The sequence below is a fragment of the Dendrobium catenatum genome, unplaced genomic scaffold (assembly GCF_001605985.2).
Source record: "Dendrobium catenatum unplaced genomic scaffold, ASM160598v2 fragScaff_scaffold_698, whole genome shotgun sequence".
Classification (NCBI taxonomy): domain Eukaryota; kingdom Viridiplantae; phylum Streptophyta; class Magnoliopsida; order Asparagales; family Orchidaceae; genus Dendrobium; species Dendrobium catenatum.
This window is the reverse complement of record NW_021319160.1, coordinates 595104-609566: the sequence shown is the minus strand read 5'-3', so window position 1 is coordinate 609566 and position 14463 is coordinate 595104. Positions and strand designations below refer to the sequence as shown.

Genomic DNA, 14463 nt, shown 5'->3' with positions numbered 1-14463 from the left:
TTAAAAAATTGCAAAAATTATAGAATATTTATGTCATAATATATATGTAAAAAGTTCATCTTTTAATTGAAAATATTAGACTTACAAAATACTCGTTCGTAAAAATTAATCACATTTGAGCTGATTATCGAATAACTAAAACTTTCTTTGCAGGTTTGAAAAGAATGCATCAAGCATAAAATAAACAGTCCCATAGCCATTGCTTTAATAAAATCAAATGTGTAGATAGTTGTTAAGATGAGGATATAGAACAGGTTATACTTTATATTGCCCGAATGATCAACAGACCATTCAAAGATGTGCTGACGTCAGAGTATAGCTAATTTTGCAAAAAACACATAATTAATGTAAAAAAAAAAAATTCATGAAACTTGTAGTGTGGTGCAATTAATTTGATTAAGGTTTAATTTTCTAAATTTAAATTTTAATAAAAAAAATTGTTAAACTAAGGCTTTCTTATCACTTCTTCAGTCAGTTTTCTAATATTAAAATTTTAATTTTGTATTAAAAAACTACTTTAAGAAGTACTAAAAAAGCCGCCCAAAAGAAATTTAAAAAAAATTGTACTAGAAAGTTACTTTAAAGAAAGATAGCTCAAATGAAGCCTAAGGTTTTCTTTGGGACTACTTTTTTACTTATGCTTAAAATCATTTTTTAGTACAAAAAAATTGCTTTTTTTATTAAAAAAGTTGCTTTAATAGAAGTCATAAGAAAGCCGTCTCAAAGGAAGTCTAAGTCATTTTTATTTTAACATTTCTACTATTTTTACTGTTATATTTATATGAATCATTATTTTGTTATACAAGTGAGCATAGAGCCAAATATTTTTCAATAATGTCCATGCTTGTACATTAGTCCTATTAAGGGCTAATGGATCTTTGTGTTTTATGGTCCCCTCCACAATAATTTGATTTTCACTATTCTTTTAGAGGTTGTTTGCTTGGTACTAAAATGAATGTAGGGTAAATACATGTATTTTTATTTTTTCGCTATTTGGTTTGACACGGAGCAAAGTGAAATGAAATCGTGCTGTTTTTTGAACTTCCTCACACAATTTATTTTGTGGGTAAAATAAAACTGCTAAAATTTGAGTAAAAAAGGAATACACGAGATGCGAGAGAGAGAAATTCGACTCCTTTGACGACGTTCCCTTCCTGTTGGACTTCACTCCTTTGACGGCGTTGCCTTCCTGTTGGACTTCGTCCCTTCGAGCCTCATGCTATGAAGGTAATCTTTCTCCCATATGTGCGCTTCTGTGCCCCTATTAAAATTTAATATAGGAAAAAAATTATGCACATATATTTCATCTATAAACTTTAATATTTCATTCCAATCACCCATTTCATCTTATAATATTAATATTTTATTACATGCACATATACTTGATCTAAGGCTGTCAAAATCGGGTCATGGGTCGGATTCGGATCCACCAGAAACTGACTCGGCTTTGTTCGACCCGACCTATTTTTTTGCAAACGGGTAGATTTTTCAGACCCGAACCTGACCCGCTTTAGGTTCGGGTCAATCCGAACTCGACCCACTTCGGGTATGTTTTACTATTTTTTTTATTTAATTCGATTTATTTAAACTTAAATCAAATTAAGGTTAGATTTACTTCAATCAATTTAAAATAAGCCTAACTTAATTCAATTTGGGCAACGTGGTTTATTAATTTTTAAAAAATATGATTTGCTTATTTTATAACAAAATTTTAAAACCCTCATAAATTAATTAAAAATGAGTCAAATCGGATTGATTTCGTGTTTCTGGGTCAAATCGAATCCGACACGATTTTACAAATGGGCCGAAATCCCTAACTCGGGTCGGGTTCAGGTCTGATTTTCAGGTCGTGTCAAATATTGACACCCCTAATTCTAGGTCGGGTTCGGGTCGGATTTTCAGGTCGTGTCAAATATTGATACCCCTAATTTGATCTATGAGTGATATACATAAAATATTAAAATATTAAATATTAAATATTAAATATTAAATATGTAATTATCATAATATTAAGTGGTACGTAGGTAAATCTTCAAAGATAAAAGAAAAATAAGTGCCGAACCGGTGACATTTAAATTAGACGGCTCCCACACCTTCTCATTAACTTCAATCACGGTTTGCATTAATTGCATTGAAAGCTTTATAAAGGTAAAAAACCAAATCGAACGCGCGTGTTCAGTCTCTGCTTCGCTCATATCGTTACGTGTACTATCTGCTCTTCGTTGCTCATTGGAACGCTGTGAGGGTTCTCCTCATCAGTTGAGTTGAAGTTCCCTCCCGCGCCGGCTCAACTTTGTAAGAAATTGGCGCTTAAATGAGCTCCGAAGTGGGGGGCATTGCTGGATCTGGATGGCGGCGCCAATGGCGATAAGAATGACGGGGCAGAGGGCGGTTGTTGGAGGCGGAGGGAGCGGCGGGGAGAAGTCTCCATCTGCTTCGCCGAGGGCGGGTAGGAGGAAGTCGAGCGCTGGGAGGAGGACGGAGCGGTGTTTGTACGGTATTCTAGCGGCGGTGCTTCGGCGAAGGGGGTGGCTACTGGCGGCTCCGCTTCTATACGTGACGGCAATGCTTATGCTGAGTTGGGACCTAGAGGGGGTGCCGGTTAGCGTTGGGGTGGCTATCCTCGGGCGGTCACCGCCGGGATCGGTTTACCGGAGCCCACAGGTTTTCCAGAAGCTCTGGCCCTTTATGCAGGCAGATGTCAATCACTCTAATGCGGTGAGATTTGTGACATTTGTCTGCTTCCTTTATTATTTATCTTTCACCTTGTTTTCTAGGAAGGCCTCTTGTTTGCTTGCTGTCTAATCGAGAAATGTGTGTTGTGGGAGTTCAATTTTTGGGATTATCATCCCAGGTCTATCTCGTATTGGTGCATTGATGGTGTTTGGGTTGTTTATTTTGGAGTTCCACCGATTCCTTGTGCTTTGCATGATTATGCGTTTCGGTGCTTCTTTCTCTGCCGTCTATTGCTATTTATTTATATATTTTCAAGCATATTTGCAATCTAGAGTCATTGGTATGAATTATAGAGCTATTCTACAACGATTTGTGGTGAACATATGACGTATTCCATTTTTCTTTCTTCTCGTGCTTTTTTCTATTGTTTTTTTAACGTTTGAAGGCTTGTTAACTTGGTGTAGTAAGGAAAGTTTTTTTTTTTTTTTTTTAAATTTATTTGAAAAACACAACATAAATTTCTACCCTGCTCATGGGCATCTTTTTCTTTGTGTTGGTATAACCGTATAACAATGACTTATTCCTTCAACACAACATTCCTAAAGGAATCTTAACTTGAAGATAGATATGTTTTCATGTGCCGAATCATTTTGGGATCAATGGATTTAAGATATGGAAGTCATAAAGTAGCTTTGCGGCTCTTCCCCGCTTTTAATGTTATTTATGATTTTGTTTCTTTTGAGATTGTGCAGATGGAAACAGCCTGGCACCATAAAACAAGTCATAGATGGAAGCCTTGTTTCAGAAAGAAGTTATCTCAAACAGGTTTGTGCTAATTTTATAATTGATTATTGTGCACAAAATTATTGGGATAAGATTATTATTGATGATGATATTGAGCTGACTAGTCTTCTTTTTGTTGCTCCTCCTAATAGAACTAGCTCTCCCTACCCTAATTTTATGGATTTCGTTAATCTCGAGAAAATTTGTTCAAGGCAATTGTTAATACTGTATTATTGTATTCCTTCCTATCTTATTGTATTTTAATCAAGGGTCGACCTATTTATTGCGATTGTGAGAAGAACTGGGCATTCTCTTGCAATACACTTGAAAATATCGTAGTGTAGGGATTAGGTTCAACTTATTCATGTCCTTAAAAATATTTTTAATTTAAAGGATTTGATTAGTATGGTGCAATCTTGAACAAGCCCTAAAGCTAAAGGAAAAAGTGAAGATTCTGTTTACAGGTTTAACTGAGGCCCCCCTGTAATATTTTTAAATTTTCTTCCTTATGGTACATATTCATTGATATTCAAATAGTTATTTTCATTTCCATGGGTTTTTGCTACATCATATCCCATTTCTCAGAAATCACTGTATTGGAAGCAACTCTCAGGACTGTTGAATGTTACCCAATTGCTTTAATAACAATGAAAAGCTTGTTGAAATGTTTTGATCTCATCAACTATTAATTGCCTGTAATCCATTCTTGACTGTTTTTAATGCTTTTGAAAACTGCCTGTTTACAGTATAAAATGGTTTTTTTTCTCTATTAGAGTTGTTGTTTCTATTAGACCATTATATAAAATGTATTTCGCTTTATTACTCTTTTATCCAATTACCGGTGTACACGTGTATCACCCTATCATACGGTCTATTTATATCTCTGCATGTACAACCTTTTCATTGAAGGAAATAAGTCTTCTTCTTCTTCCCTGCTTATCTCTGTTCCCGTTACCAGTCTTGGTTTCTTTATGGTATCAGAAGCGGGCCATTCCTGAGGACTGTCTCCATGGCCTCTTCAGTCTCCACCGTGGCTTCATCCCACACGACGGCGGCCCTTGGAGATTCATCAGATAAGCCTCTTCTATATCCCTCTCTCAAATTCATCATCTCCAATCTCAAATCCTTTGTTCCCCATCAACTCTCCATGGATAATTATCCAATTTGGAGAAATCAGATCATTAAACTTTTTAAGGCAAACGGCTTCGACTCGTTTCTTGACTCCTCTTCCTCTCCTACGGTTCTTGTCGATCAAGATCAAACCGATCTTGAATCCGAGACCACCAAATGGCTTCTCACTGACAGAAATCTAGCTGCCGCAATCTCCTCAACCATTTCCGCCCATGTGCTACCTTATGTTATGCATCTTGAATCCACTCATGAAATCTGGAACGCATTGCAAACCAGGTTTTAGTCATCAAATAGATCTAAAGTAATGCAGCTAAAAAACGAGCTACACAATATTTCGATGCGTAACATGTATATGCAAGAATATCTCATGGAAATCAAGAAGACAATTGATCTAATCATCTCTGTTGGCTGCAGCCTGGACAACGAAGACATCATACTATATATACTCAATGGTCTCCCGCCTCCTTACCAATCATTCAAAACTGTGATCAGGACTCTACAAACGTGCTTTCTCTCGCCAGTCTCTATGCCATGTTAATCAGCGAAGAAATTCACATTCGCCAAGACTCTCAACGCTACTCCATCACGCCTGACACTCAGACGACCCTCTACGTAAACCGCGGTCGTGGTCGCCGCGGACGAGGTCAACAACAACAAACCACTCAAACTTGCTCAAAACTGGGCTCAAAATCTTCCATAGTTTGCCAGATATGCACTAAATGCGGTCACACAGCGGGTGTCTACTGGCACAGACACAATCCGAATTACACGGCACCTTCATCTCAGTCCAACAACGATGGGCAAGCTCTTATTGCAACTTCTGACCCATCATCCATGGAGTGGTATCTTGATTCCGGTGCATCACCACACATGACACACGACCAAGAAAATCTTGCCCAAGCATCGACCTTCCAAGGCTCCGAGCACGTCATGGTTGGGGATGGAAGATCCATTCATATTGCTCATTCCGGCACTGGAATCGTTCCAACCCCCGAGCGTGCTGTTTCTGTCACATTTACTCCACATACCATCTATATCTCACAACTTAATTTCCATTTCAAATCTTGTTATTGACAATAAAATTTCCATCACTTTCGATCCTAATGGTTTCATTTTTAAGGATTTGCAGACTCACGAAGTTCTACTGTGAGGTCCATGTAAAGCAGGTCTTTATCCCATTTCGATCAAGAAATCTTGCATCCCACAGAAGGCCCTCGCTACCAGTTAGCCGCATTGTCCAAACTGGCATGAACGTCTCGGGCATCCTCATCAACGCATTCTTGACACGATCTCTCAAGCCCATCCGTCTCTTTATATAGTAAATAAAAACATTAGCTATACTTCTTGTAAGACTTGCAAAAGTCACAAACTGGTTTTTTCCAAACTCTGTAAATCGTAAAAGAACACCGCTTGCTTTGCTTCATTCGGATGTTTGGGGACCCTCTCCAGTTCCCTCTCAACAAGGATTTCTCTATTACCTGCTCATTATAGATGATTACTCACGCTGTGTTTGGATTTTCCCATTTCTTTTTAAAACTGATGTCCCGCAATTTTTATTAACTTCATAAACTTTATTGAAAAACAGACAACTCGACAGGTTCAGGCTGTGCGCACCGACGGCGGTAGCGAATTTGTAAATCACTAGTTCCAGACATTCCTTAAATACAAAGGAATTCATCACCAATTGTCTTGCCCCTACACACCGGAACAAAACAGTGTCGCCGAATGCAAACACCGCCACATCGTCGACACTGCCAGGACCCTTCTTCACACTGCGTCTATGCCTCCCTCCTACTGGCCCGTCGGGGTCCTAACTACTGCTCATCTCATCAACCGAATGCCCACACCTACAACCAACAACGTTTCTCCCATTCAGTGATGTTCAATACCACTCCTGACTACGCCTTACTTCACGCATTCGGATGCAAATGTTTTCCCCTTCTACCTAAGCATTCTCGACATAAACTACAACCCAACTCCACATCCTATGTCTTCCTTGGCTACACCAACAACTACAAAGGCTATAAGTGCCTAAATCGCAAAACCAACAAAATTATTATTTCACGTCATGTTCAATTCATTGAAACCTCCTTCCCGTTTTCTACAACGCACCACGAGCAACAGTTATCTCAGCTGGACCTTCCTTCCTCTTTTCTACTACCTGTGTCGACATTGCAACAGGTCAACAACACTCAACCTCCGTCGAACAATGCCACTCCAATGCAATCCATCAGCCGCACCATATCGCCATCAATGTCTCATACCACTTCCACCTCTCCCACTCATCCAACGATCAACACCCAGCTTTCTCCCTGCAACTCTACTGCTCGACATCCTATGATCACTCGTGCCAAAACCGGATCCCTAAAACCCATCAACCGCTTAAATCTGTTTCATAATGAGGTTCTATAGCCGGATCCTACCAGCTACATTGAGGCTAATAAACTCTTAGAATGGAGAAACGCAATGGCGGTCGAATTTCTAGCTCTTCAAAAACAGGGCACATGGCAGCTGGTTCCTGCTCCTCCAAACACGCCCATCTTGGGATACAAGTGGACGTTCCGTAAGAAACTACACTCCGACGGAACGATGGCTAGTTTCAAAGCTAGATTGGTGGCGCAAGGAAACCAGCAAGAATACGGGATCGATTACGGTGAAACCTTCAGTCCGGTAGCTAAACTACCAACTATCCGGGTTCTTTTCACCGTCGCTCTTCATCACGATTGGAAAATACACCAGCTCGACGTAGAGAATGCTTTTCTTCACGGAAACATACAAGAAACCGTCTACCTGAGACAACCAAAAGGCTTTGAGGACTCCGCTAATCCGAACCATGTGTGTCTTCTTCGGAAAGCCATATACAGACTCAAACAAGCCCCTCGGCAATGGTATACTACATTCTGCGACCACCTTCTTACTCTCGGCTTCTCTCCAAGCAAGGCGGACTCCTCTCTTCTCACATTTCGTCAAGGACACACTCAAATGTTCTTACTGGTATACGTCGATGATATACTCATCACCGGCAACAATGAAGCTTCCATCTCTAAGTTTCTTCAACAACTCAATACCACATTTGCACTCAAACATTTGGGCACCACGAATCACTTCCTCGGCATCCGAATTCAAAACCAACAAGATAAGTATTTTCTTTCTCAGGAATCATACACTACATCTATTATACAACAGGCTAATCTTATCAACTGCAATCCTGCAGCTAATCCATCTTGTACCAAACTTCCTTTCGAGACTACCCAGGAATCTCCTTCCTCTCAGATCCTACAACTTATCGGAAGATCACCGGTGCGCTGCAATACCTCACGATTACTTGACCTGACATAGCCTATGCGGTCAATGCTCTATCTCAACACATGCACGATCCACAGCCAGCTAACATGTACCTCCTCATGCACCTCATTCGGTATATCAAAGGCACCATCAACTTTAGTCTCTCTATTACTAAATCCAATCTCACTCTCACCACCTTCTCTGACGCCGACTGGGCTAGTGATCCTATAACCCGAAAATCAACATCGGGCTACTGCACCTTCCTCGGCACAACGCTGGTGTCTTGGATAGTTAAGAAACACACAATCGTCTCCCGGTCGTCCACAGAATCGGAGCATCGAGCTCTAGCAGCTGCTACCGCCGACACCATATGGCTCAAACGTCTGCTCACGGATTTCTTCATCCCTCACGACGCACTTGTAGATCTGCACTGCGACAATACCTCTGCCATCGCATTGGCGACCAATCCCGTGTTTCACACACGAACCAAGCATATAGAGATTGACCACATATTCATCCGGGAACACATCAGCAACAATCACCTTCGTCTTCTTCCAATCAAAACCGAAGATCAAACTGCAGATATACTGACCAAGCCCTTGTCTACGCCTCGCTTCAAACGGATTAGAACCAAAATCACAATCATACAAGATCCGTTCGTTTGAGGGGGGATATTAGACCATTATATAAAATGTATTTCACTTTATTACTCTTTTATCCAATTATTGGTGTACACGTGTATCACCCTATCATAGGGTCTATTTATATCTCTGCCTATACAACCTTTTCACTGAAGGAAATAAGTCTTCTTCTTCTTCCCTGCTTATCTCTGTTCCCGTTACCAGTCTTGGTTTCTTTAGTTTCCAAGAAAATTTACATAGGATCATTTAATCATTCATGTATTATAAAGAAGCTGTGTTAAAACAATTAAATGCTATTCAGTTGCTTTAATAACCATGAAAAGTTTGTTGAATGTGTTTTGATCGCATAGGCTCTTGATTACTTTCAATGATCATTAGAAAAGCCCCGTTTGACGTATTGAAAGGAGGATTTCTCCATTAGAACTGTTATATTCAGGAAATCGGCACAGGATCATTTAATCATTCATTTATGGTATGTATCTTTACTACATAATTAACTAGGAGATCTGGCAAAATTGATGCTTGCTGATATAGATGCAGTACTTGGTTTTTCAAAGTGTATTTCTTTTTTGGCAGGTTTTATTTGTTATTTATTTATTAATTTGTTTACTTAGTTTTGAGAGGTTGGGGTTATTGTGTTGGGTATTACAGTTCCTATTTTAGCTATTTTGGTGAGCATAGTATCTATTTTCTTGCTCCTTTGGTTAGCATTTGAGCTATCTGCATAACCATGACTTCCAATATATTATTCTGGTTTTATTCTCTTTGAAGAATCTTACTTCTAATTTCTGTTTTAGGGTTGCCACCTTCAAATGGTTATCTCATAATTGAAGCCAATGGGGGGCTGAACCAACAACGTCTTTCGGTATGTTCATGTATGAAAACAAGCTAACAACTTATTTCATGAGGTTTGCTTGCATTTCATCTCTTACCTTTTCCATTTTCTTCTAGATGGAAACCAATCTCTTTATTTTCCCTCAAGAAATTGAAATAAGTAATTATACTATGATGTATTGTTCACCGGGTATTCCCCTTTTTATACTTTATTATGTTACCCGCTTGATTTTGAGATTCTACTATCTTTGTATCCTTCTGTTAACGTACATGCCTTTTAGAGCATATTGGGCTTCAAAGGCATCTGTTGCATTGCAATCATGAGTGCCTAGATGAAAGATTTTAACAAAGCATATAGGACTGAAAAATGTGGTTCCTTTAATTTTTTTTTAATGTATCAGGTATTGTATTGTAGTGATGCAAGCTTGCATTAGTTGGGCATTTTCTTCAGTTTTAGTATGTATACATATATTATAGTTCTGACTTCTGAGTCATATCTGAGGAGTAATAACATTTTGGTTTAGGGATTTTGATCTATATTGTTCCTTAGATTTGATTGCTGTATTGTACATCCAACTATATTACTTCCTCTCTTCATTCATTTACCTCAATGTGAAAAATTTATCTGGGCTACTACTTTGATTTATACACATTTGAAAATCTCAAAAAGTATACCCAATGCATGCATGAGAATCTCACCACTGTTGGGTTTGGAGATGAGGTGATGTACTGTCAACCACGCATAATATAGAGTTTATTTTCATTATTTGAGTAGGTGACCCTAGCATGGACCATAGATTTGACCGCCTTTTCAAGATGCTTCAAATGCCATTGAGATGAGCCTGCATGTCAATCTCAAATGCATATCAATTAGAGAAGTTGCAGTGAAGCCGCAAGTCCATTAGTTAAGTCTAAGGTGATTAGAATCCGGTGCTTCTTGCAGGAGATAACTCAAGGAGCGTAGGCAAGTACCTTACTGAGAACCCAAGACCTTGGAAGATTGAAGCCCAAAAATGATTAGAGCAACAAATAACTTGATGAAGGTCAACAGATCCCAAAAAAATTATAACAGGCTGCGTTTGACCAACTTTTAACAGCCTGTTTATTGCCTAACAACCTCTATGGGGGGTAGCCCTTCAGTAGTTCATATATATCACGGTATAAGGAATGCTGGTGACGCCACATAAAATTTGACATGTAGAACCACCTTGGTTCCCTGTAGTGGAAGATGCATGATAATCATTCTTGTCATTCACAACATTAGCTGGTCTACACTCTCTCCTCTTAGTCAACTATTTAGCTGATGTCACGTGACAGTCTGTGTATGATGCCTCTGCCATGGCAAGTGAGCAGGCGCATCTCCTAGTTGTTTGCCAATGCTGTGATAGTATGGAGGTGGAGCAGATGGATTTATTGAGAAAAACATTCAATGCACATGTGATTTGACAGCCTTATTGTGTTATGAAGATCAACTAGTAATATAAATACCCCATTCATCTTTATTATGAAGACTTGTCATCCATGAACTTCAGTTCCCATTAAGAAAGCTGTGAGTAGAAACCAAACACCTAGATTCAAGAGGTCCTAATGTAAATATTAGACTGAGTAAAATACAAGCAGCAGTAGCCAAGGATTCTCCACCAAATGTGCTTATTTATGCGTTCTCTTTCACTCTTTCTATGTCTTTTCATCATTGTCTCCACTCTTTGAAGTATATCCACAAATAACTTTCGTGTAACTCTCCCTGACATTGAAACCTCATTGTTAACACCTATGTTACAATGCCTAACATGTTTGTTTTGGTAGTTTTTATATTTTTTTGCCAAAGGATGATAGAAAGTTGTTGTGCACAAATTTTCTTGGGTGGTATGATTTTAATTTTTACAAAATATACTTTCTTTTCTTTGAGCACCAGTAGATGTAAAAACTGTTGTCATCATAACTGGAATAACACTAATATCTAATCATATTTTACAATATGCAGATGTAAGGATGGGTCTAAAACCTAGATGTTGAATCCTTCTTGACTATTATTTGTCTGTTTACTTTCATTTGTTTATGATAAAAGCTGTCCAATGACTAGGCTATCTTGAACAAAACCAAAGGCACATGCTTCAGCTTATCATTTTAAAGTAGTATCTTTTTTGTTCCATCTTTGGCGGGGAGAGCTTGGATTGATGCTTGCATGCATATGTTAGAGTTCTGTTTTGAGTTCTTAGCTTGATATTTTTGCGAACGACTCGATAAAAACTTGGTGATTCTTGTTTGTGATAAGGAAATTGATGATGATGATGGTTTTATTTCTGAACTTACGAAATTTACTTGAGAAATTAAGGATTCATAAGACTGATCTTAAATAATTGGGATAAGGCTAATGATAATGATCTTGATTTAGTTTTTTTGATCTTCCTATTTTATGTATTTTCACCTTATTTAGACTTTTTAAAATTACAATGCCATTTATGGCCTGATATTTTTCTGTGAATAGTTGTTTTGTTGTCTTTACCATCAGACTTTTGCTTGATGCAGATATGCGATGCTGTTGCTGTGGCTGGAATACTAAATGCGACCCTTGTCATCCCTTTTTTTCATTTAAATAGCGTTTGGCGTGATTCAAGGTAAAAACCACTTACCGTTTGCACTCCTTTCTATATTCGTGTTTCTTGTTTAATGCTGTGCGTATACACATTAGGTCAACAGAGGATCCTTTCGACATATTCTATTGAATGAAGTAATCTTATAATTGGCTAACTTTTTATAGAAAGTGCCAAAATCTTTCTTGACCTTATATTCAATAGCATCAAGTTTTGGTATGATGGTTTTTGTTCGGTAGATCAACAGCATTATGGTGCTTTTATGATACGTCCAGCATCAAATTCTTCACATTTTGAGACAATGGGACTGTTCAAGTGCTTAGTAACACTAATAAGAATGCTGATGCATGAGGTTCGCATAGCCGTTTATTCATGAATTGTGCTTTTTTAACCCCCAAACACAATTTTTATTAGCATGCAAATCTGCTGGAGTAGAATTGCCAAAGTATTATCGGAGATCTATCCGTTTTTATGAATTTTTTTATTTCTGTAATCAGAATGATTCATCTCAAATTTGAATTTTTTTTATTTCTGTAATCAGAATGATTCATCTCAAATTTGAACTTGGAATATGATGGTGGTTAGGTGAATCAAATTAATTTGCCAAAGGTTGAATGAAGTGTTAGGCTTTCAGTAAGTTTGTGAATGACCTAAATTTCTTGTTGCTACAGTTACAAGTGAATCTTAAATAGTAGTGTAGATTAGGTAAAGAAATTATGCTTTCACAAAAATTTCTAATCTTTAAATGGCTCTTCTAAATGATTGAATATATAATTTATTTCTTGCAATGCTATAGAGAATCCTCCGTGAGGATATAAAGGTTGCAAATCAAATTTGTGGAAGCCAGAAGTCTATTTTTGTAGGCAATTGCATTATGCAAACAAACCAAAAGAATCCTCAAAGATGCCCTATAAATCCTCAAGGATGCCATATTTACTTTTTCTTCTGAAATTTAAGTCCTCATTGCTGATTTCTGGTACGTTTTTTCAGTCTACCTTGCTGATTGTCACCGTCGTTTTTTGCTGTTTTTGGAGGATTTAACCCTAAATTCGTTAAATGGCAGCAAATAAGATGAAGTTGTTGGAATGAGAGTTGAAACAATTCAGGGCCGGAACGGAGGATCAATATTCTAGTATTGAGGGGAAGTTCACGGCGGTGGAAGGAAGGTCCACGATGGTGAAGGGATGGTTGTCATCCATGGGACATAGAATGGAAAACCGATTCAAGAATATGAAAGGCATGAAGAGGAAATTATTTGAGAGCAGTTGAAGGCTTCACCAGCTTGTCCTAGGGTTGATCCGAAAGGAAAGATATTTCAGGAGGGCAATGATGAAGTAGAGATGTTTTTTTCTCAAGAACCATCCCACCGGGCTCCAAAAGGAGGTGCACCACGGTATCCCAAAGAAGAGACTGTAATGAGAGGAGAGACTGAAGCGGGTTGGAGACCACCCAGGTAGGAAAGATTGTGGGTTTGAGGAAGCCATGGTGGATCATAACCATGGGGTCCAAATCAACTAAGGGAGGAAGGGAGAGAATCATATCATTACTTCAAGGGGAATCTAACGGGGAAGAAATAATTGGGGTATGGATACCAGATCAAGAAAGTTGAAAATGCCGGTCTTTGAAGGAGAAGACGCTCAAGGTTGGGTTTATCGAGTAGAGCGTTACTTTTCTATTAATGGACTGACTGAAGGGGGAAAACTCATGGCGGCAGGTCTATGTTTGGAAGGGAAAGCTCTAGCTTGGTTCTAGTGGATGGAGGCTAGGTATTTGATTCACTCCTGGGGAGAATTTAAGGAGTGCTTGTTGGAACATTTCCAAGCCATTCGGGAAGGAGACCTCTATGAGCAGTTCTATGCCCTCACTCAGGAGGGGGCAGTTATGGAGTACTAGGAGAAGTTTGGACTGTTGTTGGGGAGACTAAGGTGAATATCTGAAGAAGGATTGGAGGGGAATTTCATGAAGGGGCTTAGAGAGGACATATATGCAGAACTCAGAATATTGAGGCCTAGAGGGCTAAGGGAGACAATGGAGCTAGCACAAAGGGTGGAGAAAAATGTTATGGTTTGGCCTGAACCATCGAAACCGACCCAACCTTGGCCGGTTCATACCTACAAGAGGCGGGCTAAGCCGCCTCCTTTGATTGCCGCCTAAGTGTGTGGTCCCGCCTAGGTAGGCAAAGAGAGATAGGGAAGGGAGGGAATTTGCATAGAGAAACTATTTGAATAATTGGTTTATTTTAGGAAACGTTTTATTGATTTTTATTAGGAAGATATGTATTAAAAGAGGGAGGGAGGCTAGGGTTAGGGATGCATGATTATTGTTTCTCATGGAGTTCTCTTTGAAGTTTTGGGGGGGCTCTAGATTCATCATCTAGAGATTGGGAGAGAACGTTCCTCCTCTAGAATTGAGGATCGATTGTATCTTTGCTTGTTCTTGCTTTCGGTTTGATTCTTATAATATAATCTACTGTTTTTGGATTGTTTTCATTGGAAATCTCGAAGTTTTCTTGTTGTTTT

The 14463-nt window shown here is 38.7% G+C and overlaps 1 protein-coding gene across 3 annotated transcripts; it reads left to right on the top strand.

Annotated features, from left to right (window-relative positions):
• Nucleotides 1-2159: 2159 nt before the first annotated feature.
• Nucleotides 2160-11989, top strand: LOC110116234 (O-fucosyltransferase 9-like). Of its 3 annotated transcripts, none has more exons than XM_020849737.2 (4): nucleotides 2160-2718; nucleotides 3429-3501; nucleotides 9314-9391; nucleotides 11880-11989. In XM_020849737.2, the coding sequence occupies exons 1-4, from the start codon at nucleotides 2350-2352 to the stop codon at nucleotides 11948-11950; spliced, it is 591 nt and encodes a 196-aa protein (XP_020705396.1). In that variant the 5' UTR covers nucleotides 2160-2349; the 3' UTR covers nucleotides 11951-11989. The 3 variants fall into 3 exon arrangements, with proteins under 3 accessions (XP_020705396.1, XP_020705394.1, XP_020705395.1); XM_020849735.2 differs by having other exon boundaries at nucleotides 9314-9424; nucleotides 11880-11977; XM_020849736.2 differs by having other exon boundaries at nucleotides 2161-2718; nucleotides 9314-9381; nucleotides 11880-11987.
• Nucleotides 11990-14463: the final 2474 nt, after the last annotated feature.